The sequence below is a fragment of the Pipistrellus hanaki genome (genome assembly GCF_964339955.1).
Source record: "Pipistrellus hanaki genome assembly, chromosome: 5".
Taxonomy (NCBI): domain Eukaryota; kingdom Metazoa; phylum Chordata; class Mammalia; order Chiroptera; family Vespertilionidae; genus Pipistrellus; species Pipistrellus hanaki.
Window position 1 is genome coordinate 74,102,066 of NC_140507.1, and position 27,837 is coordinate 74,129,902.

General features: G+C 48.7%; 1 protein-coding gene across 1 annotated transcript; it reads left to right on the forward strand.

Annotated features, from left to right (window-relative positions):
• Positions 1-1,210: 1,210 nt before the first annotated feature.
• Positions 1,211-27,837, forward strand: ACSBG2 (acyl-CoA synthetase bubblegum family member 2; the record flags this gene model as incomplete). The annotated part of the gene is made up of 13 exons (XM_084883833.1): positions 1,211-1,304; positions 2,075-2,316; positions 6,436-6,524; positions 7,462-7,582; positions 10,952-11,038; positions 12,219-12,368; positions 16,182-16,358; positions 18,803-18,984; positions 19,101-19,334; positions 23,954-24,171; positions 26,820-26,959; positions 27,104-27,350; positions 27,764-27,837. The coding sequence occupies 13 exons, from the start codon at positions 1,211-1,213 to the stop codon at positions 27,835-27,837; spliced, it is 2,055 nt and encodes a 684-aa protein (XP_084739959.1).

The following is a 27,837-nucleotide window of genomic DNA, read 5'->3' on the forward strand; positions in this document are numbered from 1 at the left end:
CTAGTTATATATAATGCAGATGTAATAATATATATGGTATATATATATATATATATATATATATATATATATATATATACACACACAAACACACACACACATACACACACATACAGTGCAGATGTAATGTATATAGGTGCAAATGTAATATATAGTATATAGTGTTATATTGCAGGTGTAATATTATATAGTACAGACGTAATACAAAAAATGGCAAAAGTAGGTTTACAGTTGTTCATATGCTTATGGTTATTATAATAGCTTTATTCAAAAGAATGTCACTGTGGCACAGTGCACTTAGATACAATCTCAAATGTTCAAATTGCTGGCCTTCATTGTCTACACATTCTTGCAATCTACTTACTTAACTCAAGCACACTTTGGCACAGAGTTCTTTTTTTTTTTTTTTTCATGTTGCCTTTTATTTTATTCAGTCTGCAGGTTTAATGTGATTCTTGTAAGTGGTATACAGTTGAGCTTTTTTTGATCTAAACTAACGTTTTTGTCTTAGCTGAAACATTAAATCCTCTTACATAGAATGTAAAAACCTACATGTCTGATTTTATTTTTTTTAAATATATTTTATTAATTTTACACAGAGAGGAATTGAGAGGGACAGAGAGTTAGAAATGTCGATGAGAGAGAAACATCGACCAGCTGCCTCCTGCACACCCCCCACTGGGGATGTGCCCGCAACCAAGGTACATGCCCTTGACCGGAATTGAACCCGGGATCCTTCAGTCCGCAGGCCAACGCTCTATCCACTGAGCCAAACCGGTTTCAGCCTACATGTCTGATTTTAAATCTGCAATCTTTTATGGGCTTTCTCATTGAAACTCATCTTCAATATTCCTGACACAGAGTTCTTTATTGCCATCAATAAACCTACTTTTGCCCACTGCTGTATATGTAGTGAAGATGTAATGTTATATATATAATGCACACACATATATAGTTCAGATGCAGTGATATATATATATATATATATATATATGTGGCATATGTAATATATAGAGCATATGTAATAATAGAGTACAGATGTAGTAATATATAGTGCAAATGGAATATATGTAATACAGAAGTGATACATGTGGTGTGGATATTATATATATATATATATATATATATATATATATATATATATCCTATATAATAAAGATGTAATATGCAAGTGGTTGTTACGCCATGAGGTGTAACGACCCACCGTGTAATGACTGACTGTAATGACCGGATCACAGATGAGCAGGAGGGTGGGGCAGCGAGCTATAAGCTGGCGGCGGAGAGCTACAGGAGGGGGCAGAGCAGTAAGCTAAGATGGGAGGCAGCGGGAGGGGGTGGGGAGAGCTACAGGAAGGCAGGGCAGTGGGCAGAGAGCTACTGAAGAGTGGCAGCTTATGGTATTTTGTTATAGCAGCCCTCATGGACTAAGACATCCCCCCAAATTCAGCTACCCAGCACTCCAGAATGTGATGTAATTTGTAAATAGAGTCATTGCAGACTGGATGGATCTTAATCCAACATGACTGGTGTCCTTATAAAAGGGGAATCGGGACACAGGCTCACACACAGGGAGGACACCATATGAAGATAAAGGCAGAAACCGGGTGATGCTTCCATAAGCCGAGGAGCTCCAAAGTTTGCCAGAGGGTCACCAGAGGGTAGGCCTCGGGAGGAACCAACTGGCCAATGCCTTGAGCTGGGACTTCTTGTCTCTAGAACTGGCAGAGAATACATGTCTGTGGTTTCAGCCACCCAGTCTAGAGCACAGACACACCTTGTTTTATGCTGCATTGTTTTAATTTTTTTTTTTTTTTTTTTTTTTTATAAATCAAAGGTTTGCTTTGAGCAAACTTATCAGCACCCCTTTCCAAACAGACTTGGATGAGGGTTAGCATTTTTTTGGGGGGTGGGGGGAGAAATAAAGTATTTTTAATGTTTTTAAAATATTCACTGGAGGATATTTTTCCCATTGAATTTTAAAAAATATATATTTTATTGATTTTTTACAGAGAGGAAGGGAGAGAGATAGAGAGCTAAAAACATCAAAATTAAAGTATGTGTATTGCTTTTTTAGAAACCAAGCCACCTGGTCCTGGACTGTGGACCATTCGTCCAGATGGAGAAGTCGCTTTGAGGCTATCAAAACATGGGCCAGGCCATGAGCCCCCCTTAACCATCCCAGAATATTTTCGGGAGTCAGTCAACCGATTTGGGACTTATCCAGCCCTTGCATCAAAGAACAGTGGGAAATGGGAAATACTGAATTACAACCAGTACTTCGAGGCTTGTCGGAAGGCTGCGAGAGCCTTGCTCAAGGTGAATGAGTCCCTCCCTCTCTCCCTTCCTCCCTCCTTCCCTCTTTCCCTCCCTTCCATATAACTTATTCAATCATTCATTGAGAATGGGAAATACATATACATACATATAATACAAAATGCAAAAGCCACCACAAGATGGGAAGGGTAACTGGTGAAAATTTCCCCTCCAATTCTTTTACCTTTAAATATATTATCTATTTCAGAGATGAAGGGAGAGAGAGAGAAACAACAACGATGAGAGAAAATCATTGATCAGCTGCCTCCTGCATGCCACATCCTGGAGGGCCCACAACTGGGGCATGTGCCCCGACCAGGAATCAAACAGTGACTTCCTGGTTCATAGTCAACACTCAGCCACTGAGCCACACTGGCCAGGCCTTCCCATTCTTGACCCCTTCCGTATGCAGGCAGCCACCATTGCCAGCTTTTCATACATCCTTCTGGGGAATGAATTATGTGTATATGTGATATAACTTACCTATATGCAAATGTTTACGCACAGGGTGGCATTCTATACCCACGATTCTGCACCTTGTTTTTCCCTCTTGGCATGGGATCTCTATGTGAGCTACTACAGCATGACAAATCACCCCTACACTCAGGAACTTAACATGACAAACATTTACCATGAATCTGGGAGAGGCTTAGTGGGCCCAGAGGATATCTTAAAAGTATTTTCACAATATGGCAGCCAGCTCCCCCCAGGACGAATGATTCAAAGAGAGTGAGAACAACATGGAAAGCCTGGTACCTCTTACAACCGAATCCCAGCAATGACATACTATCACTTCTTCCATAGTCTCTTGGTGACACAGACCAACCTTGATGCAATGAAGGAGGAGATTATGCAAGTACACAAATACCGGGAAATGAGGATCCTTTTGAGGGCCATCTCAAAGACTGGCTCCTGTACTCTAAAATTCTTCCATGTTGGTTAATGCCTTAAAACCCACATTCTTTCAACAACTGCAATTATGTCTGTAACAGTATTGACTGAACCATCCCCCTGCTGGTGGGCGTTTGTTGCCAGCATTTTGCTACCATACATGGTGCCACAGTGAACTTCTTTCGCACAGTGAATTCTTGTACAGAGGTGCCTCTGAGTGCCCATGCAAGTGTATGAAAAAATCTGCTTGTCTATATTCTTGCCAACATCATATTATCAAAAATGTCCATCTTGGCCAGCTAAATAGGTATGTGAGACAGAACTCTTAAGATACCCTGAGATCCCAGCCTCTGGTATAGCCATGCTCTTAGTCTCATATTCTTGAGCGTGGGCAGGACTTGTGACAATGAAGGATTCTCCCTCCTGTGGTGGCAAAGGTGAAGATGTGTTAGCAGATGTCATTAAGGTCTCTAATCAGTTGACTTTGAGTTCATCCAAAGGACAAATGCTCAGGGTGGGCCTGACCTAACCAGGTGAAGCAGGAAAGGAGAGGCTCTCCTGCTGGCCCTGAGGAAGCAAACTGCCTTGTAGTGCACAGGGGCCATGGGGCTGTGGATGGCAGACAGCCTCTAGGAGGTGAGATCCATCCCCAACTGAGAGTTAGCAGGGAAACAGGGCCTCATGCATTCAACCACAAGGAAATAAATTCTGCAATCTATGCACGCAGGAAAAGATTTCATGCTTCAGAGGAGGCCATAGTCCCCACTGAGGCCTTCATTGCAGCATTGGGAGACCCTAAGCAGAGGACCCAGTTAGACTTCCCCCAGCCTCCTGACCTGGGTGAACTGAAATAATAAATGTGTGCTGTATTTGTGATAACGTGTTATGCAGCAGTAGACAATCCTATATAATAAAAGCCTAATATGCAAAATGACCAAATGGTGGAACGACAGGTCCCTATGATGTTCACTGACCACCAGGGGGCAGACACTTAATGCAGGGGCTACCCCCTGGTGGTCAGTGCGCTCCCACAGTGGGAGCATCACTCAGCTGACCGACAGGTGCCTGATGCAGGGCTCACGAGCCTGTCCCGCAGACACTGCCTCTGTGCGCCCCTCCCCAATCTGGACCGGGACCTGGATTGGGACCGGCATCAGGACTGCCTGGGCATGAGCCCATGGCTGCTTCTCGGTCATGGGCATGCTGGTATCACCCTAGGATGGGCGAGTGGAGACTGCAGCAGAGTGGCAATGAGCCCACTGAGCGGCGGCAGGCACAGCGGGGCTGGGATGAGCGGGAGTTGCCCGCCACCCAGCCTGGGCTCAGGCTCCTCCGCAGCCACCTGCTGTGGCCCAATCCCCGCAGGCCACCCTGCGGGACCCTACTGGTGCACGAATCTGTGCACCGGGCCTCTAGTGAATATATAAAAACAAGCAAACAGAAAGGGAGACAATGAATCCTTTAGGTATCCCTCCTCGTAGAAAGGTATCTGCTAGTGGTTTTGATATATAGGAAATTGGGTCCCCTTTCAACCTAGATCCCAGTTCTTCTCTCCCTGATGCTCACGTGTCTTCATTGAGAGACTGTGATTTGTCACAATTAAGAGCCGTGTGCTCGGGCCGGCTTTTGTCGTGGCTGCCCCGCCCGGCACCATAGTGCTGCGGTAAGTTTCCCTCCGGAAAGTCGGTCCTTGGTAGCTATGCTCTTAGTGGTGGAGCTCAAGGACCCGCTACTCTCCTCCCCTCGGGGACCCAATCGGAAATATGCCAGTTTGTGTGCACATGAGCAGAGGCGTACCCACACGAGGACAGCCTGTGGTCACCGAGCGGAAACGCTGGGCCTTGTGACCTGAGCCCCAGCGGAGGCTTCCCACAAGCCCGTCTCCCGAAGAGCAGGGTGACGGCCGGCCTTGCCTCGTGGGACTAAAAAGGCCAACAAAGTTAGAGTGGCCAACTTTGGGATAACTTAAGGGATAAGTTCAAGTCCAGGTTTCCAGCTCGTCCTCAACCACACCCAGACCAAGGCCACATCTTGAAAAGTGCCATTTATCACCTCTCTAGGATATCACTCTTTGGGTACTTTTGTGGTTAAAAATTGAAAATAAATTCACACCCGTTAAGAGTGTCTATTATTTTTTTTTAAAAAAAGAACAGAAAATAGCAGGTGGTGTGAGGACGTGGAGAAATTGGAACTTTCATGCATTGCTGGTGGGAATGCAGAATGGAGCAGCCAATGTGGAAAATAGTATGGCAACTCGTAACAAAATTAAACACTGAAATGCCACATGACCCAGCAATTCCACTTCTGATATACTTCTGGGTGCGTAGTACTCAAAAGAATTCAAAGCAAAGGCTCAAACACATACGTGCACACTCAGGCAGCAGCATCATTCACAATGGCCAAAGGGAGAAGCAACCCAAGTGTCTGCCAACAGAGGATGACTAACCCAGTGTGGCCCATTACCCAATGGACTATTATTCAGCCTTAAAAGGGAAGGAAATTCTATATATAACCCATATCTATATAGATATATATCAATTTCAGAGAGGAAGGGAGAGGGGAAGATAGAAGCATACATGACGAGAGGGAATCATTGATTGGCTGCCTTCGGCACGCCCCCTACTGGGGATAGAGCCTACATCCCCAGCATGTGCCCTGGACTGGAATCGAACCTGGGACTCTTCAGTCCACAGGCCATCGCTCTAGCCATTGAACCAAACCGGCAAGGGCAGGAAGGAAATTCTGACACCTGCTACAACATGGATGAACCTGAGGACATTATGCTCAGTGAAATAAGCCAGTCACAGAAGGACAAATACTGTGTGATTCCACTTATAGGAGGGCCCTAGAGGAGTCAAGTTCATAGAGACAGGAAGTCGAGGGGAGGGGCCAGGGACTGGAGGAAGGGCATGGGGCGTTAGTATGTAATGGGAAGATGAAAAAATTGTGGAGAAGGATGGTGGAGGTGGTCATATAATATGAGTGTCTTTAATGCTTCTGAGCTGTACGCTAAAAATTGGCTAAAATGGTATATTCGTGCTGTAAATAGTTTACCACAATAAACATAAAACACATAAACATAAACCAATGGGGTTTCCCAACAGCCAAAAGAGCCTCACACCCAGATTTCAGCCTCCACGCTGGCTTATCCCCGCGCAATGACACCTCCTACCAGAAGCAAAACCACTCCATGTTTCCATTTCCTGTGTCTGTCTGTGTTTTCCTCCCCAGCTGGGCTTGGAGCGGTTCCATGGAGTCGGCATCCTGGGGTTTAACTCCACTGAGTGGGTGGTTACTTCTCTTGGGACCATCCTCGCAGGGTAAGACCATGCGCGGTTCGTTGTTAATGTGGATGAGCCGCTGCTCGGGGCCGGCCCCAGATGTGAGCGGGCGTTCAGCCTCAGCCCCAGGAGGGCAGGCGAGACAGACACACAGACCGATTAACCTGGCACATGATGGGCATCTCCAATAGAGAAGGTTCTTATAGAACTCAGTAGTAAAAAGAAAAATAGATTTTAAGTGAACAAAATGTTACAAAGCCAAGTAGGGGATAAGCAATTCAAAGGTGCTTGATGCTATCAGCCATCAGGGAAATGCAAATGAGACCCAGGACAGGATGGTTAAAAGCAAGAACATCCTGGCCAGTGTTGCTCAGTGGTCAGAGCATGGACTCATGCACCAGTCAAGGTCACGTACCTGGGCTGTAGATCTGATCCCCAGGCAGTTCAGGGTGCTTGTGGGAGGCAACTGATCAAGGTGTCTGTCTCTCACATCTCTCTCTCTCATCTGTTTCTCTCCCTGGCCCGCCCTCCCTTCCATTCTCTCTGAAAAGCAATGGGGAAAATATCCTCTGGTGAGAATTAAAAAAAAAAGCAAGACCAAAAGGCTGCCCATGGAGGGAGCAGGTGCCTGAGGGTGGGGGGCAGTCCAGATCCCATCTCTGGCATTTATTATGCGCCATGACACTTTGAACAGTGACGTCACTGCCCTGACTGAGTTTGCTCAACTGTAAAATGGGCTGTTGTGAGGGTTCCATGAGTGTACATCGCAATGACATCACAGGAGTTGCTGCTTATGTCATCCTTTATCTCCTGTTGTTTTTGTTAAGCTGTGGAGGGAGGGAAGCTTGTGCCAAGGCTGTAAACTCAGAACTTGCCTGCAGGCCCTTCCCCTAGTCCCCCACCACCCAGAACACCCCCCACACACACACCCCAGGCTCACACGCACATGACAGGCATGTGTGATTTCTTTTCCCAGGGGGCTCTGTGTTGGTATTTATGCCACCAACTCTGCAGAGGCTTGTCAGTACGTCATTACTCAAGCCAGAGTGAACATCCTGGTGGTTGAAAATGACTTACAGCTACAGAAGATCCTTTCGGTAAACCTCTACCCAGCCCTGCCTGCCAGTCATCCGAGGTGGCGGGGGGGGTGGGGGGGGGCGCGGGGAGAGGGACCTCAGAGGTCTGACCAGGTGTCTTTGTGCTCCCAGGTAGATGCTAATGATCAGGTGGAGTGGTAAGGTTTGCTGCACACACAGGTTCAATATTAGTCCTCCACCACTTTTTAAAAAATATATGTTTTTATTGTTTTCAGGGAGGAAGGGAGAGGCAGAGAGAGAAACACCCATGAAGAGAGAGAATCACGGAGTGGCTGCCTCCTCCACATCCCCTACCGGGATCGAGCCCACAACCTGGGCATATGCCCTGACTGGGAATCTAACTGTGACCTCCTGGTTCATAGGTTGGTGCTCAACCGCTGAGCCACACAGGCCGGACAGTCCTCCACCACTTTAGCAAAACTGGCAAAGCTGCTCTGGCAGGGGCGGGGGAGGTGGGGAGGATCAGGGTGAGGATCAGAAAGTATTAATTTCCAATTCACAGTAATTTAATTTCCTACTCAGACTCCGTTTAAAACAACGCGTGTACGCATAATTGTATGTGCAGTCCACTGCTATGCGTCTCTTACAAGTGTGATTCTGCTGAGCCTTGTCATGCTCGTTCCTTATAACCGCCTGCAGTTCTGCGATGCTTTTGTCTTTCTCTTCTGTTTCTTCCCTGAGTTCGACCGCCTCCTGCTTCTCTTCTCTCTGGCCCTGTCCCCCCTTGTATGTTTGCTCTGCGCTCCTCCTTCCCAGCTGCCCTTGCTTCCGTACGTTTTAAGTTTTATACGGGAATGCTGGGTAGTTTTCCTTTGTCTTGTGGCGACTTTGTGAAATTTGGCTCCTCTTTTAGTTTCTCTTTTCTCCTTGCCGTGTCTTTGTATGAGGAGAGACACGTATGGTCGAAACTATTCCTATTCCTTGTGTTGGAATGGCGCTCTGTTTCCGGAACCAGCTTCCGGCAGGAAGGCCCTAAGGCACATGTGTCAAACACAAGGCCCGCGGGCCAAATCCAGCTCGCCAGGCCTTGCAATGTGGCCCGCACCGCGCTGTCATCACTGCACTCCGCTGTCAGTTTATGACATTGTCAGTTTATGACTGTTCAGTAAACCATTCGGCCCGCGATTTAGGCTGGATTTTAGATTTTGGCCCCTTCTCTGATTGAGTTCGACACCCCTACCCTAAGGGGAGGGGAGTTTGGGGGAAGGGTGTGCCCATGTGACCAGATTAATGGCTCAGCGGAGGGGCCACGGGGGCTGTTTCTTCTTATTTTATCACTTGTGAGTTGCACATGTCCCCACTTTAAAAAAATATATATATATTTCTATTGATTTTTTACAGAGAGGGCAGGAAAGGGATTAGAGAGTTAGAAACATTGATGAGAGAAAAACATGAATCAGCTGCCTCCTGCACTCTCCGTACTGGGGATGTGCCTGCAACCAAGGCACATGCCCTTGACCAGAATCGAACCTGGGACCTTCAGTCCATTGGCCGATGCTCTATCCACTGAGCTAAACCGGTCAGGGCACATTTCCCCACTTTTTAACATGTGTGGAGCTGAGATGTGTCTTGCCATCGATGGCATCCTCTTGTGTCCCCACATTTTAGTATCTCTGAAACCAGAGCACATTTCCTGACCGGAAATCCTGGCTGGACTCAGTGAACCAGAGCACGTGCCAGCAGGCCTCCTTGGAGCCGAAGGACAGACCTCTGCCTCCAGCCTTGAGCTTTTTTTCTGCTTTTTAAAAAATATATATTTTTAAATTTATTTCAGAGAGGAAGGGAGAGGTAGAGAGGATTAGAAACATCCATGATGAGAGAGAATCATCGATTAGCTGCCTCCTGCACGCCCCCTACTGGGGGTTGAGTCCCCCAACCTAGGCATGTGCCCTTGACCGGAACTGAACCTGGGACCCTTCAGCCCACAGGCTGACGCTCAATCTACTGAGCCAAACCAGCTGGGGCCAGCCTTGAGCTTTGTTGAAACTGCTTTCTCGCATGGCACTTCTGTGGTCCCTGGTCCCCATGTCATGCCCTGCTTACTAATAACAGAATAGACTGGGGGTGATGAGTGGGGTGCTTCCCATTCTTGACATGAGTATCGGTCGCTTACGATTTGGGTTTTCCCCGTTAGAAAATGTCACGTTCCCCGTCTTCCCCCCCTGTACCAGTTTCACCGCTATGGCTTCCTGTCCTACTTCTGGTCTATTTGACCTCACACACATCTGCCACACCTGAGTTACCTCTAGCTCACAGTTTGACGAACGGGCTGCTGGTGGGGTTGTGGTTCTGGTTGCTCTGCATGGAAGACGCCAAGCCAGCTCCTGACACGCTTCCCCCCAAACTGTCAGCCTATCCTGCTGCCCTGGCTAATCTAATCCCGGGCAGTACCCGCGGCTTATCACCCTCCTTTGGAGAAACCCAAACTCCTCGCTGTTGCCTCCCAGGGGGCTTCCCTGGCCCTCACCACCCTCTCCGGCCTCCTCCCATATCCTCCTCCCTCCGGTCCTCAGCCCAGCCTTCCCCCCAACTTTCTTCCCCAAACATCACAGACTGCTGCCTGGCTGTTGGCTCCCCATCTTTCTGGAAGTCTCATCTGGCTGGTCCGAGCACTTCCGTCACCTTTTCTCTCCGACCCACACCGGTGCCGTGGCTCTCGTTCTAATGAGCATAAGGAATGCTGGAAGTGATTGCTCTGTCTGAGCAGGGTTCGGGCACCTGCCAGGCCTGGTCCGCTGAGCCTTCCAGCGCTGGGAGAGCTAGAGAGTTCTGAACCTGGCCAGGGCCCAGCTCCCCCTACGGAGGACCTCTGTGGCCTGATTCAATAGGAATTTCACTGAATCCTGGCTGCGAGGTGCCAGCTGCCAGCGGACAGAGCACAGCGTGCGGCCTGAGGCTGCCGCGGGGAGGCTGCTGTCTCAATCCGCCTTGGATGGTTGGAAGCTACTGACACTAACCACAAAGAACCCACACACAGGCCGAAGCCGGTTTGGCTCAGTGGTAGAGCGTCGGTCTGCGGACTGAGGGGTCCCAGGTTCTATTCCGGTCAGGGGCATGTACATTGGCTGCGGGCACATACCCGTTGGGGGGGCGTGCAGGAGGTGGCTGGTTGATGTTTCTCTCTCATCAACGTTTCTAACTCTCTCTCCCTCTCCCTTCCTCTCTGTAAAAAATCAATAATATATATATATGAACCCACACACAACCAGCCCTAAGATCAGTCAAGACAAGGAGCGCTATTTCACAGAAAACAAACGAAGGCGCTAAACAGAGGCCAGGGTTGCAGTAGGAGGGCGCTTAGGACACCCATCCGGCTTCTGTCTTTCCCAGGGCTGGTGGCCGTGAGCTCCAAGCTGAACTCTCTTTCAGATTCCACAGAACAAGCTGGGGACCCTAAAGGCGATTGTCCAGTACAAGATGCCCATGAAGGAGAACAATAAAAGCTACCTGTACTCTGTGAGTGTGGGCGGGGCACAGGGCACAGCGGGGAGGGGGCTCACCGGGGAAGTGTGTGGGGACGCTCAGAGGAAGTGGGTAGTGAGCAGGGGTGAGGGCCAGGCTCCAGAGGGAAATGGGCAGGCCCTTGAGGGGCTTTTTATTTTATTTTTAAATATACTTTTATTGATTTCAGAGTGGAAGGGAGAGGGAGAGAGAAACATCAATGATGAGAGAGAATCACTGATCAGCTGCCTCCTGCACACCCCACAACTGGGGATGGAGCCCTCGACCTGGCCATGTGCCCCAACTGGAATAGAACCGTGACCTCCTGGTTCATAGGTCAATGCTCAACCACTGAGCCATGCTGACCTTTTAAACTTAATTTTATTTCATTTCTGGCGTGAAGGTCACACAAAGCAAAAAGATAAGTTGGTGACTCATGAAATTAAAACTCAGGGTGTAGATTTCAGGCATGGCTGGAACCAGGGGCTTGAATGTGGCCCAAGCTCCATTTCGCCCTCTTGGTTTCTTGACTCCATAGTCCTAAGACAGTCCAGCAGCTCCCAAGGCTACATTCTGACTCTTTCTTGTCCAGAGAGCACTTCCAGCAAAAGCCCTGACTTTCACTGGGGTTGGACCATTTGAGGTCTCGTGCCCAGACCTGATCCAATCACTGTGGCCCAATAAATGGAACCCTCTGCCTTAAACCAATCAGGGTTGACCTCTGGAATCGGGGGTGGCGTTGGTCCCATCGAGCTGGTCACTGAGAAATTTGGGGTGCAGAGTGGGATCTAGGAAGGCAGAGCTCAAATGATATTGCCCTCCATTGCCGAGCATCTGGCATATTAATTCATTTACATGCCCAGAACAACCCAAGAAGTTGGGTTCTGGTATCATTCCCACCTTACAAATGAGGGAACTGAGGCACAGGGAGCTTAAGGGGCCTGCCCAGGAGTGCAGGAACCAGAAGCAAACAACTGCTCATTGTAGGGCTCAGAGCGGCACCCCAGGTCTCCACCCAAGAGCGCCCTCCACTGAAGCAACAGCTTTTGTAAGAGGAACTGGAACTGACGCTTCTCCCTAAACCTTTCCTCCGACCAAAAGTCACGGTTTAGGCGAAGCTGGCGGGACAGGGTCCGACTGGGGACAGGAAACGCCTGCCAGAGGCCCACCCTCTGCCTGTCTCCTCTGCCCACAGTGGGACGATTTCATGGAACTTGGCAACACCATCCCCGACTCCCAGCTGGACCAGATCATCGCGAGCCAGAAGGCCAACCAGTGCGCCATGCTCATCTACACGTCCGGGACCATGGGCAACCCCAAAGGAGTGATGCTCAGCCATGACAACGTAAGTGCCCGCCGCAGGGCCAGCTCCGGAGCATCCGGAGTCCCTCGCCCGGGGCGGAGGCCTTCGGGATGCTTTGTTCTTGACCCCCCGGGGCTGCACTGAGGGGTCTGACCCACAGCCCTTCGCCTGTGGTGTGTAGAGAGGCACGTGGACACTTAGGAGGGGGCAGCGACGGGCAGGGCTGCAGATCATGGACTCTGAATGGCATCTGATTAAACTCCCACGTGGCCTTGGCTCCTTGTGGCTTTGCATGTGGCTGGTGAGACGTTTTCCTAGCATCGGGCTGACAAGTCTCCACCCTGGAGCCAAGCTTCTGGGGTTGGAATCCTGGCTCTCCCACGTGCTAGCTGTGTGACCGGGGGGCAAGTTCCTTAACTTTAGTTTCCCCATCTGTAAAGCACAGATAAGAATGGTTTCCACTCGTAGAGTTGCCATGGAGATTAAACGACCCCATATCCTCTGCCAGTTGGCTATTAGCCATTCTAGAACTCAGCGACCTAAAAGCGTGTTACCTCTGGGTATGGAATTTGTCCAGGACCCACAGGCTGTTTCTCCTGCCCCGTGTAGGGTCAGCTGGGATCACTCAGCTGTATGCAGAAAAGTAGAAACATCCAAGAAGGAATTCACTCACATGTCCCTTGTGGCTTGGGCACCCTCGCGGCATGGTGGCTCAAGGTGGTTGAGCTGCTTACCACGACAGGCTCTCCTCGGAGCTAATGTTCCCTGGCACCACGGCAGAAGCCGGGTCTGTGGAGGCTCAACCCGGGGAGTCACCGCGTCGTTCTGCTCCACTCTGTTGGCCAACCAGTCCGTGGACCGGTCCTGTGGAAGCGAGGAAAACAGGCTTCGGCTTTGAAGGGGAGGGTGGCAGGGAGTCTGCCGCTGCCTTTAACCGACCACGTAGATACGATGGTTAGAACAATGCCCGGCCCACGGGGATTGTAAAGACCAGCATCACCCTCTGTAGGAAGAAGGAACATTCAAAGCTTCTCCCACTGACAGGGCACTAACTTAGGTACCACCCTGAGGTAAACACACGTTAATTTCTCACGAAAAACCCACGAGGTAAGCTGTGTCCTTAAAGCCTCTCACAGATGGGGAAACTGAGGCTCAGGGAGGGGAAATGACTTGCTCAAGGTCGTAGAGCAAAGCTCTGAGCCGGGATTGAACTCAGAAGTGTCGACATATTGTGCATCACCATCTACACAACCCGAGCCCCTTCCCTCAATAAATGGGTGTGGGGTGCCTGGAGGCACAGGCAGTGAGTGACAGCGCTTACAGGACAGAAGTAAAATCCCTCTACCCTGAGGCCCAGAGAGGGAAGTGGGACTAATTTTGAGGGCCTACTATGGGCCAAGTGCTTTGCATATGTTACTGCGCTTAATCCCTTCTATCTCCTCAATCACTGATTGATTGATTTATTCATTCATTCATTCAACAAAAATGTACTGAGCACGTACTGTGTGTTGGGGATACAGCGTTGAACAAAACAGATCCAACTGTGGCCCTTGGGAGGACAGGGAGTAAATGGACAAATAAAGCCATTTGTTCTCCAAAGATGACAGGCAGATGGCCAACAGACCTATGAAAAGATGCTCACCATCACTAACAGTCAGGGAAATGCAAATCAATCAAACCACCATGCGATATTGCCTCACCGCTGTTAGAATGGCTAGCATAAAAAAACCAGCAGACTAGTGTTGGCGAGAATGTGAAGAAAAGGGAACCCTTGTGAACTTTGTGGGGTTGTAAAGAGGTGCAGTCACTATGGAATTTGGTATAGATGTTCCTCAAAAAATTAAAAATAGAACTGCCAGCCCTGGCCAGGCGGTTCAGTGGTTGGAGCATTGCCCCACACACCAAAAAAGGTTGTGGGTTCGATTCCCAGTCAGGGCATGTACCTAGGTTGCGGGTTTGACCCCTGTTGGTGCTTGTCCGGGAGGCAGCTGATCGATGTCTCTCTCTCACATGGATATTTCTCTCTCTTCCCCTTCCTCTCTCTCTAAAAAAACCCATCCTTGGCTGAGGATTAAAAAAAAAAAAAAAAAAAAAAAAGAACTACAGTCTGACCCAGCAATCCCACTTCTGGGAATTTATTCAAAGAATCCAAAACACTAATTTAAAAAGACAGATGCACCCCTATGTTCTTGCAGCATTATTTACAATAGCTAGGATATGAAAGCAGCCTCAGAGCCCATTAGGAGAAAATTGGATCAGAGAAATGTGGTATACTTATTTATTTATGTAATAGAATATTACTCGGCCATAAAAAAAGAATGAAATCTTACCATTTGTGAAAACATGCACGAACTTAGAGGGTATTATGCTTAGTGAAATCAGACAAAGACAAATATGATATAATTTCACTTTTTTGTGGAATCTAAAAAACAAAATAAGTGAACAAACAACATAGAAACAAGCCCATAGATACAGAGAACAAGCTGATGGCTGCCAAAGGAGAGGGGTGGGGGGAGAGCGGGTGGGGGTGGCAATGAAGAAAAAAAAAAGTAAATGAAATAAAACCATTTAGTTATGGCGAATCGTGCCTAGAGAATGAGACATTGAAAACTTCAGCCTCTCTTCGCCGACAACATTTAATGGGAAACTGGACGGGTGAGAAGGAGTCAGGCCTGGGGAAAGCTGGAGGAACAGCAGTCCAGGCAGAGGGAACTGCCAGTGCAAAGGCCCTGACGCTAGACTCTGCCTGATGAGTTGGAGGAACAGAGCAGAGGCCCATGTGGCAGGATTAACGAAGTAAACTGCTCACCGGAGTTTTATGACACCAGTGAGGAATATAGGTTGCAAAATTATAGGCACACTAAAACTTTACATCAAGGTATCCCATTGGAGAAAGAAAAACATGAATATGCTCATGGTTAGGTAGTTATGGGAGGGGATTAAGAGTGGCCTCTTTGTTGGACAATGTTGGTTCCAGAATTTTGTACTGGACAGGAGACACCTCTGTTCCCATTTTACAAATGAGGAAATGGAGGCTGGAAGGGTTTTTAAGCAAATAGTCCAGGCTCACACCACTAGCACACGGTGGCGTCAGAATGTGATTCAGGAACACTTACTGAATCCTTCAGATTTCTGACTTTCCCGGTAGAACTTTTGACTCTAGGATCTGTTTTTGGACCCAAGGGTGTCTATGTAACCCTCCAAAGCTGCTGCTGAATTTTATAGCTCCTTCCAGCCTCCGTCAAGTTAACTCTCCGTGAATCCGTTTGCCATCAGTAAAACAGGAAGATTCCTAGTTACCAACCACAGCATGTTATGATGAGTATTAAACAAGTTAATGCTTGTAAAGGATGAGAATAGCACCCACCACCCAGTAGGTGCTTTGCATGTATTTGTTAAAGAACTGCATTTAGCCCGGTCAGCATGGCTCAGGGGTTGAGCATTGACCTATGAACTAGGAGGTCAAGGTTTGATTCCCAGTCAGGGCCCATGCCAGGGTTGTGGGCTTGATCGCCAGTAGGGAGTGTGCAACAGGCAGCCTATCAATGTTTCTCTCTCATCATTGATGTTTCAGATTGGAATACAGATTGTAAAACTTTAAATGAAGGTATGCATTGGAAAAAGAAAAACATGAATATGCTAATGGTTAGGTGGTTATGGGAGGGGATTATGGGCGGCCTCTTTGTTTGTTGAACAATGTTGGTTCCAGAATTTTATACTGGACAGGAGACACCTCTGTTCTCTTCCTCTCCAAAATCAACTTTACTTATTTGTTTGTTTATAAAAGAACTGCATTTAAGAGGCCCCTCAGCCAGGACAAGGTGCCCTGGATTGTAAGCCCCACTTGTGTTCCAGATCACGTGGCTGGCCGGGTCGGTGGCAAAGGACATAAAGTTGACTTGCGCGCCGGAAAAGCAGGAGACGGTCGTTAGCTACCTTCCCCTCAGCCACATTGCAGCTCTGATGATGGATATCTGGCTGCCCATGAAGGTCGGGGGTTGCACCCACTTTGCTCAGCCAGACGCTCTCAAGGTAAGGCGGAGGGCAGCGGGGACGCGTGGATGGTTCCATTAAGCCCCAGTTCTAGGGGATCCTTCTCTGTGCTCATTTTACACTTCATTTAGCAGCATCAGAAACAGTTCGTCATATTGTTGTTTGATCTTAACCCAAATCAGGGCACCCATGTGTGTGTGTGTGCGCACATGTGTGTATGTGTGCGTCAGTATTCCCAACTCCCCAAAGCTCCAAAAACCAAACTCACCTCCAGACCCTTAAGTTACTCACATCTGCAAAGTCCTTTTGGCTGTGAAGGATGACCTATTCCTGGGCTCAGGGGGTGAGGAGGGGTGTCTTTGGGGGTGCTGTGATCCTCCCACCCTGCATCCAACAGGCTGCATGAGGGCCTTTGTAATTCCTTCTAAAAGGTTTATCCTCCTTTTGTTTGTGTGGCTGCTGACCCCTTGTCATTCAGTTCTCTGCTTGCATTTCTCCCTGGCCCTTCTCACTTCCCCCAAGCTCAGTATTGGAGATGTAGTAGCCACTCCTAAATGCTTTAGGTTTTCGGCTGGAGTACATGATGCATACACACACACTCACCTACAGGACCGAGACGTTCCCTTTCCCCCACATTCCTATCAACTCCGGAATAGCGTCAGAAACTTTAACACGATCAGCCTGATGGGGGATAAAGGTGCCTCTCACAGTCTCAGGAACCGCCAGACTTTCCAGAGTTGCTCTCGCGTTGTGTAGTCCCACCGGAAGTGCCTGAGAGCTGTCCGGTTTCTCCCCCTCTTCACTAGCACATCCTCAATAACATCACCACGACCATTGCCATCCTGGTGGATGTGAAGTGGCATCTCATCACATTAATTGCCATTTCCTTCATGACTCATGGTGGTGAACAAGTTTTCATGTGCTTATGGGCTATTTGTTTATCTTTTCTGGAAAAGTGTCTGTTCAAATCTTTTGCCTATTTAGATACATGGTTCCAGGTCCTGGCTGGTGTGGTTTAATTGATTGGGCATTGTCTCATGCACTAAGAGGGTTGCCAGTTTGATAAACAGGCAGGGCACATGCCCATGTTTTGGGCTCAATCCCTGTGGGGGTGGGGGTGGGGTGCAGGAGGTAGCTGATCCATGTTCTACTCTCACATAGTTGTTTTTCTCTCCTTCCCCCTTCCTCTCTCTCTCAAAAATCTTTTTTTTTTTTTTTTAATGTGGTTGCATATCTTCTCAGGGTTGAGTTTAAAGTGTTCTTTATACCCTCTGGATATAAATTCTTTCTTAAATATATGTTTGAACATATTTTTTCCCCAGATCTGTGACTTATCTTTTTGACTCTGAACTCCTATTTCTTTTGTAAAAAAAAAAAAAAAAAAAAAATGTTTTTATTGATGTTTAGAGGAAGAGTGAGATAGAAACATTGATGAGAGAGAATCATCGATCGGCTGCCTTCTGTATGCCCCCTACTTGGGAACGAGTTTTCGACCCAGGCATGTGTCCCGACTGGCAATCAAACCAGTGACCTCTTGGTTCATGGTTAATGCTCAACCACTGAGCCACAGCGGCCTGGCCAATTTATTTTTTATTTTATTTTTATGCTTTTGGTGTCATATTAAGACATCTTTATCCATGCCAAGGTCACATAGATCTTCTTCTACGTGTTCTAGAAGCCTTTTAGTTTTAGCTCTTGCATTCAAGTCAGTGACCCATTTTGGGTTTATTTTTCTGTTTAGTGAGAAGTAAGGCTCTAAGCAAAGCTTTTAATTTGAGGGGATATGAATATCCTTTATCCCATTCAATTATCTTGGCACTTGGATTGAATATCAATTGATCACAAATGCAAAGATTCATCTCTGGGTTTTCTATGCTGTTCCATTGATCTATATGTCAATTCTTACATTAAAATCACACTGACTTGGTTTTTCTGACTTTATGATAGGACAAAGCCAGAAACTTGTCCCAGTTTGCCTGGGACTTTCACAATTTTTTTAACTGAAAAATTCACCTTCCAGGAGCCCCATTAGTTCTGGGCAAACCAGGATAGTTGATCACCCTATTTTAGAATAAATTTCAAAATCAGGTAGTAAGACTTCTGATTTTGTTCTTTTCAGATCCTCCATACGTCCATATCAATTTTAAGTTCAGCTTGTCAATTTGTAAGGGTTTTGAAAGGGATTACATTGAATCTATAGATAAGTTTGGGGAGAAATCTGCATCCTTTTAAATGGTTGCATAATATTCCACTGCATACTTGGGCAACAGATTTTTTACCAGCCTGCTACTCTCCATCCTTGAGAGACAAAATCTGATTGGCTGCTGACCAGCCAGTGGGTGGGCTCGCTTGAGTCAGGAGCTCACCTGGTCTAATCAGCCCCAAGAAGGTTCTCTTGGGCTGAGTTGAGTGACTGGGCAGAGATGGACATCTGGGGTCCATGGAAGGTGCAGGTGTGGCTAACCCAGCTCTGTCCCATGCAGGGCACCTTGGTCAACACTCTGCAAGAGGTGAAGCCTACTGCCTTCCTGGGGGTGCCCCGAATTTGGGAGAAGATACAGGCGAAGATAAAGGAAAGTTGTGCCAAATCCTCAAGCTTAAAGAATAAGGTGTTTTCGTGGGCAAGAAATATTGGCTTAAAGATTAATACAAAAAAGATGCAGGGGTAGGTGGAGGGCCAAGGGGGCTGGGTGGGGAGGGTGGTGGGTGAGGGGCTCAGCTGGGACCCAGCAGCCCATTTTGGATCCATGGCTATTGAGCTGCCCTTGGCACTGTCCATAGGTTGGTTGAGTCTTCCATGAGCTACCGCGTGGCGAAGACACTTGTGTTCAACAGAGTCAAGAGCAGCATCGGCTTCGATCACTGCCACATTTTTGTCAGTGGGGCCGCACCCCTCAACCGGGAGACTGCTGAGTTCTTTCTCAGCCTGGATATACCTGTAGGCGAGATGTATGGCATGAGTGAGTCCTCAGGCCCTCATACCGCATGCAACGCGGATAACCTCCGGATGCTAAGGTACTGGCCTCCTGGATAGAACCCACCCCTCACCCCCAAGTCCTCCAGCAACATGGGGTCAGGGGAAAAAAGCTGGGAGAGTGGACAGGCCTCTGGGCTGAGATCAACTCTGTCTCGGGATCTCCAGAATGATCCCTGTGCTCCGGCGCCCAAGCCCCACATCTTCATGACCAGGGGAAGCCCCCCCCCCACCCCATTTGTCGGAGGTTCCACCGACAAGGGGAAGGGTTCTCAGAACGCCCCATGGTCTCCCCGATTGCCGCTGGCAAGTGCTGCCTCTGGCGACCACCCAGACTCACCTAACACGTCCGCTTTCCCCCAAGCTCGGCTTGCCCCAGGCTGCCGGACTGAGCCCCGTGACACTGAAACAGCACAAATACCAAAGGCGAGGCCCGCTCTGAGTCTGAGGGCCATGCGCCTTCGCAGAACCTCCGGCTGGCTCTCTCCCTCCCCTGCTGCCATGTTGGGGGTCCGGCTTGTCTCTCACGGTTGGCCAGGTTGCAGCTGCCTTTGAACTTGGCAAAAACGAAGTTCAATCGTCCTCATCTGGCAATCTCACTTCTTGCCTTTACCTTGTAGGGGAGAGAGCCACCTTGATACCGCTCCCCCTTCCACTCCATAAATCCCAAGGCCCACCGGCGTGCTTCCAAAACCGAAGGGTGGCCCTACCCTGAAGAGGAGTGACCTTCCCCCGGTCCTGGAGGAAAGGCACAAATTCCAGCCTCTGTCTGTCACTGTTTCTTTTTCAGTGAGGGACACACACATGCACACACAGGAATCAGAAGGTGTAAAATGATAGCCTGGAAAGCTCCCTCCTCCCCCTCCCCCCCTCCCCCCGCTCACTGGGGGAGTGTGCTGGGGCTGCTGTCACAAAGTCCCACCCACTTACACTACAGCAATTAATGTCCTCACAATCTGGAGGCGAGAAGTCCAAGATCAGGGCGTCTGCAGAGCTGGTTGTCTCTCTAACCGGTGAGGGGGAACTGTCGCGTGCTCTCTCCCAGCTCTGTCCTCAGGCCTGCAACCTGCAGCCTCCCTTGGCTTCTAGCAGCATCTGCCTTCATCTCCCCATACGTGTGTCTATGTCCAAATTCCCTCTTTTTTTAATATAAAGGACACCGCTCGTACTGGATTTGGGGCCATGCTACTCATGTATGACCTCTTCTTAATTAAACCAATGACATCTGCAAGGATCCTATTTCCAAACAGGTTCACATTCTGAGGTCCTGGGAGTTTGCGTGCAAAATAGGAATGGAGGTGGGGCACTCAACCCATATCACTCTCCCAGAGGCAAAAGGACCACATTGTATTCCTTTAAATGAACCTGGCATAAGAGTGCATTGACATATATTTTTATCCCAAATGGAAGCATTTCCCATGTAAAAACTGACAAAAACAAAAACAAAAACCCAAACCCTCATCCTTTCTGCCTTGAGTTCAGGAACCAAAATAATCCAGAGAGCATGACACCCTTCACTCTCTGGATTTGGTGCACAAACTTCCACTCAGCCTTGCCTCACACCATCCCAGCTCAGGGACTGAACAGATCCAGTAAGTAAGGCGTCTCTGTACAGGGTATTCTCTGTCGGTGAGAATAGCTGGCTCGTTTTTAATGCACAGTATCCCACCACGTGGAAACACCATAACTTACTTAGCTGGTCTCTTTTTTAGTGGATAGTTAGGGCATTTTTTTCTCTCCACTGTTTGTCACCATAAACAATGGTAAAATGGATGTGTAGTATATATGCCATATATTTTGCTAAACCAATTCGAAGAAAATGGTTTGTCATCATAATTTTCCTTTCGTTGTAAATGAAGTTGAAAAAAATTTCTTCATACATTTAAAAGCCATTTGACAACAACAAGAAAGCTCCCTACATGAGAGAACGTCTTTGCCAATGTTATCACCGATAAGTGTTAAATCTCCAACATTTACAGGGAACTCATACAACTTAACAAAAGGAGGATAAACAACCCAATCAAAAAATGGGCAACGGACCTAAATAAATACTTTTTGAAAGAAGACAGAAGGAAGGCCAAGAGGCATATGAAAACATGCTCAAAGTCACTAATCATCCGAGAGATGCAAATCAAAATGACAATTCAGTACCATCTCACACCTGTCAGAATGGCTATCATCAACAAATCAACAAAGAACAAGTGCTGGCGAGGGTGCGGAGAAAAAGGAACCCTTGTGCACTGCTGGTGGGAATGCAGACTGGTGCAACCACTGTGGAGAACAGTATGGAGTTTCCTCAAAAAACTGAAAATGGAACTCCCATTTGACTCCCATAAATCCCACTTCTAGGAATATATCCCAAGAAACTAGATACACCAATTAGAAAGGATATACACACCCCTATGTTCATAGCAGCGCAATTTACAATAGCTAAGATTTGGAAACAGCCTAAGTGCCCATCAGCAGATGAGTGGATTAAAAAACTGTGGTATATCTACACAATGAAATACTACACTGCAGTAAAAAAGGAGTTCTTACCATTTGCAACAGCATGATGGACCTGGAGAGCATTATGCTAAATGAAATAAGTCAGTCAGAGAAAGTTAAATATCACATGATCTCACTCATTTACGGAATATAATCCTATATAATAAAAGTCTAATATTCAAATAGACTGGACGGCAGAACGACCTGTCAGTGGGGGTGGGGCCGGTGAGCAGGCGGCACCATGCCAGCCAAGGCAGGTGCCAGCGAGCAGAAAGAGGGGATGGGGTGGTGGAGAGGTGATTGGGGGTGGGGCTGGCTGCTCACTGGCCGGCACTGTCCCCCGATTGGCCCGCGCATCACCTCCCAGAGGGAGGCCAGACTGATTGCATCAGTTGGACATCCCCCGAGGGCTCCTGGTCTATGAGAGGGCCTAGGCCAGGCTGAGGGACACCGCCCCCCCCCCGCCCCCGCCACCAAGTGCATGAATTTTCATGCACTAGGCCTCTAGTGAACAACATAAACTGATGAACAAAAACAGATCCAGAGACAGAGAAATATCGATCAGACCATTAAACCTCAGAGGGAAGATAGGGGAGAGGGGGGTAAGAGGAAGAGATCAACCAAAGATCTGTATGCATGCATATAAGCCTAACCAATGGACACAGACAACAGGGGGGTGAGGGCATGAGTAGGGGGGGATGGGAGGGTAATGGGGGAATAAGGACACATATGTAACACCTTAATCCAGTGGTTGGCAAACTCATTAGTCAACAGAGCCAAATACCAACAGCACAACGATTGAAATTTCTTTTGAGAGCCACATTTTTTAAACTTAAACTTCTTCTAATGCCACTTCTTCAAAATAGACTCGCCCAGGCTGTGGTATTTTGTGGAAGAGCCACACTCGAGGCGCCAAAGAGCTGCATGTGGCTCGAGAGCCGCAGTTTGCCGACCACGGCCTTATTAATAAAGAAATCAAATTAAAAAATTAAAAGCCATTTGTATTTTCTTTTCTCTGAATTATCTGTTCATATCATCTGTCCCCTTTAAAAACTGGATTATCAGTCCCTTTATTATTGGTTTGTTGGTACTCTTTATATATTAGTAAAATATATTTAGTAAAATCAGCCCTTTGTTTTTGACGAGTTGCCAATATTAGGTTTATCATTAGTATTTAGTTTTGTTCTTTTTTTTTTCCTTTTAAATATTTTTATTGATTTCAGAGAGGAAGGGAGAGGGAGAGAGAGAAACATCAATGATGAGAGAGAATCACTGCATGTCCCCTACTGGGGATCAAGCCCACAACCCAAGCATGTGCCCTTGACCAGAACTGAACCAGGGACCCTCCAGTCCGCAGGCCGATGCTCTTATTCAGTGAGCCAAACCGGCTACGGCAGTATTTAGATTTAGTTAAGGTGTTTTTGCTGTGCAGGATTTTAAAAAATCCTTTTATGGTTGAATGGACGGATCTTTTCTTTGTGGCTCCCGTGGTTTTCCATATTCCTTGAAAGGCCTTCCCTAAGGGGGCTCTTCGTAAATGGTGACCTTCCTGTGGGTGCCTTCCTTCTCTTGCTAACGAAGGGAATCCCTACATTAGCTCTGACCCCATCGGCCCCTCGACCCGGGAAAGAGGGCTAGCAAAGCGGCATCCCCTTCTTCCCTGCGTTCTAAACCCTCTCCCCAGCGCTCCCTCCGGGAAAAGAAGTCTTATAAGATTCCAGGTTTCAGATAGAGCTTTTCTGTCATGTGGAAGGAACTTCTGAAGAGATTATGGTTGGTTGTCCTGGTCATTACACCTGTTTGCTTAAAAAAAAAAAAAAAAAAAAAAAAAAAAAAAAAACACCTAAAACTACAACAAACAAACAAAACAACAACAACAACAAAAAAAACCCACGGGGGTTTGGCCACTCTTCTTAAGCCAGGAGCTCTTTGACCTCCTCCCACTTGTGTGGAGGTTAAGACCTACACGGTGCTGTGTGCCCCGGTTCACCAAGGGTTTGGGAACTGGACTCCCTGGATGGAACACTCCCTCTCTCTCACTCAGCAAACACCTCCATCTGGTCCCCAGAGCCCGGAGCCGATCCGCCCGGGGACAGCCAAGTGGAGCAGAGCGTTAGGAGCCTGGGACTTTGTCGCTCTGAGCCTCCGTCTCCCTCCTTCCGTTCCCTGGCAGCTGCGGCAAAATCGTAAGTGGCTGTAAGAACATGCTGTACCAGCAGACCAGCGACGGCATCGGGGAGATCTGCATGTGGGGCCGGCACGTCTTCATGGGCTACCTGGATAAACAGGAGGAGACCAACGAGGTCATCGACGAGGAAGGCTGGCTGCACAGCGGGGACCTGGGCCTGATGGACAACCAGGGTTTCCTCTACATCACCGGCCGCATCAAAGGTACCAGGCCAGGTCCTGCAGGTATCTCCTGCAAACAGGCCCCTCCGAGCATGTCAGGGGCTGGCATACCAGCACCGACACAGCCTCCGCTCTCTGCTTGGCAAGGGGAAGGGGGATCACATGGGTACACAGGGCCGTCCTGTTCTGCACATCCCAGCTCTGTCCTCGAGAACAGCCGGGAAAGACGCCCACCCCGTCCCTGAAACCCGTTTCCTGCCCTGCAATCTGAGATGAATAATAATCACAACGGTTGACTAAGGATTCGGTGGCATGACATAGGACAGGGATTGGCCAACGTTCCCTAGAAAGGGCCCTTGGAATATGGTCTGTACCGCAGCCACACAACTTGGCACACGTGTAGCGTAGAAGCAGCCACAGACAATGTGTAGACAAATGGATGTGACTGTGTGTTCTAGAATTTTCATGTGCCCCAAATATTATCCTTTGGATCTCCTTCCAACAATTTAAAAATGTAAAACCCATTTTTTTTTTTGGCTCGTGGCCATACAAAATCAGGCAGAAGACTGAACTTGGCTTGCAGGCTGTACTTTACCAACCTCTGATGCAGACAGAGCAGTTGGCCCTGAGCCTGACATAGGGAATAACTGTTCAGTAAGTAGGCTTCTTAAACAGGTTCGAATGAAAAAAGGAAACACGTTTGAATGAAAAAGTCCAAAAGGTCTTGCTTCAGGCATGGCTAGACTCAGGTGCCAAAACAATGGCAAAAGGAATCTCTTTATCCTTCTCTTACAGAGCTATTTTCTTTTTTTTCCTTTCCTTTTCTTTTCTTTTTTAATATATTTCATTGATTTTTTTTACAGAGAGGAAGAGAGAGGGATAGAGTTAGAAACATCGGTGAGAGAGAAACATCGGTCAGCTGCCTCCTGCACACCCCCTCTTAGGGATGTGCCCGTAACTAAGGTACATGCCCTTGACCAGAATCGAACCTGAGACCTTTCAGTCTGCAGGTTGACACTCACTGAGCCAAACCGGTTCTGGCTCTTTTCCTTCCTTTATTGATTTCCGAGAGGAAGGGAGAGGGAGAGAGAGATAGAAACATCAATGATAAGGCAGAATCATTGATCAGCTGCCTCCTGCACGCCCCCTGCTGGGGATTGAGCCCACAACCCGGGCATGTGCCCTTGGCCGAAATCGAACTGGGAACTTTCAGTCCACAGGCCAACGCTCCATCCACTGAGCCAAACCAGAGAGGGCTCTTGGGGCCATTCTGGAAAAGGCTTTTCCCCATTTGGTGACAGGATGGCTGCCAACAGGCTCGGCTTCTCCTACCCCTCAGGATTAGAGTGTGCTATTCCTCACAGTTTCAGCCCGAATCACTGTAGAGGATGGACTATACTGATTGGTCAGACCTGGTCACATGCTCACCCTGTAGTTCACCTGCCAAACCTCATAAAGATGGAGAGTAGTTCCTGAAGGAAACATCCCTAAGGGTGCATTTATCCGAAGGAGGAGTCACTGGGCAGACACCACCACAGATGTCCATTAAGTGATCATGTTATTACAATCGCCATAACGACATCAGAAATGCGATAACTGCGTCCTAACCAGTTTGGCTCAGAGGATAGAGCTTCAGCCTGAGGACTGAGAGGTCCCAGGTTCGATTCTGGTCAAGGGTATGTACCTTGATTGCGGGCACATCCCCAGTAGGGGGTTGCAGGAGGCAGCTGATCGATGTTTCTAACTCTCTATCCCTCTCCCTTCCTCTCTGTAAAAAAAAAAAATCAATAAAATAAAAATCAATATATATATATAGATAGATATATAGATATATAGATATATATAAATAGATAGATAGATATAAATAGATAGATAGATATATTTTATTGATTTCTTTACAAAGAGGAAGGGAGAGGGATAGAGGGTTAGAAACATCAATGAGAGAGAAACATTGACCAGCTGCCTCCTGCACACCTCCTAGTGGGGATGTGCCCGCAACCAAGGTACATGCCCTTGACTGGAATCGAACTTGGGACCTTCAGTCTGCAGGCCAATACTCTATCCACTGAGCCAAACCGGTCAGGGCAATAAAATATATATATTTTTAAATGCGGTAACTGCGAAGTCCTGAAATGAGCTGGAGAGAGCTTGGGTGGGCGGAACAGAGAGTGTCCAGTTCCCAGGAAGAAAGGACAGCATAGCTCTGGGAGAATTTTAGAGGCTTTGTTGGGGGTGGGGGGTGGGGGGGGACACAGCATTTTTCAGACGTGCCAGCGTTAGGGATGTGGCACAAAGCCTCCGGGTAAGACTGGACGTAGGTTCCTTTGTGGTTGCCACGTGGTGGAACTATCAGGGGACAGAGACACGCTGTGACTGGAAGCTTTTCGCTATCTTCCCAGCAAGACATAGGGCCGGAGCAGGGGATGGGAGGCTGAAAAGCAGGCAGTGCACTCATAAGACCCTGTCCCAGCGGAACGCACCGGCTTCCGACATTTCATGGGAATTTGAAGAAACTGGGCAGACGGGGGCCGAGGAAAGTGGGGCCTGTTGCAAGTCCTGGCCGAGGGCGGGGTTCCTCTGCTGCTCCTGGGGTTTGGGCCGTCTGTGCCAACACCCGCCCCCTCAGACCCTGGAGGGCGGGGTTCCCGTGGCCGTGGCTGAGCCCGCACAGACTGAGCCCTGTGTTCCAGAAATGCTCATCACGGCCGGGGGCGAGAACGTGCCCCCTATTCCCATCGAGAACAGGGTTAAAGAGAAGATCCCCATCGTCAGCAACGCCCTGCTGGTGGGAGACAAGGCCAAGTTCCTGAGCATCCTGCTGACGCTGAAGGTACCGTGGGTGCCCTGCGGGGCCTCCGCCCCGGGGTCCAGGGGGCGCGCTCCTGCCCGTTCCGGACCTCCTCCTCCCGGTCCCCAGGGCTGGCCGGGGCCTGCGTGGGGGGGTCGGGTGTGGTGACAGGGGTGTTCCGGGCAGTGTGAGGTCGACGAGATGACCGGAGAGCCGCTGGACAAACTCAACTGGGAGGCCATCAGGTTCTGCCGGGAGGTGGGCAGCCCGGCGACCACCGTGCGCGAGATCGTGGAGCTGCAGGACCCGCTGGTCTATGGCGCCATCCAGAAAGGCATGGAGGCCGTGAACCAGGAGGCCACCTCCAACACGCAGAGGATTCAGAAGTGGATCATCTTGGAGAAGGACTTTTCCATCTACGGAGGAGAGCTGGGTGAGTGGCCTGGGGGTCTGTGGCCTTGGCTCCTGGAGGCTGGTCCCCGGCTGGCCCAGGGCCATGTGGGCTGTGAGACGTGCCTTATTCTGGGGGCCAGAGGGTCTGCGGGACCAGCGGGGGACACCTAAAGGGATGCTGGCTCCCCTGTTGGACTGGGGCCAGCTCTTCCCTTCTCCCCAGGGCAGCCACACCCCTCCCTCTGGGGATAAAAGCCAAATTCCTTCCTACGGCTCCACGGGACCTTTCCTTGTCACCGGCTCCATCCCCAGGTGCCAGAGGTGGTGGGCCCGGGAAGTGGCCACCCGCTAGCCCCAGCCACGCCACCTTTTCGCCTGGCCCTGTGCGGGGCACGTGGGCTTTGTTTGTTTGATTTTTCTCCACAACTGAACTGGTTTCTCCTTTCTCAACAGGTCCAACAGCGAAGTTTAAGAGAAATTCCATCATCCAGAAATACAGGAAGCAAATCGAAAGCTTGTACCAATGA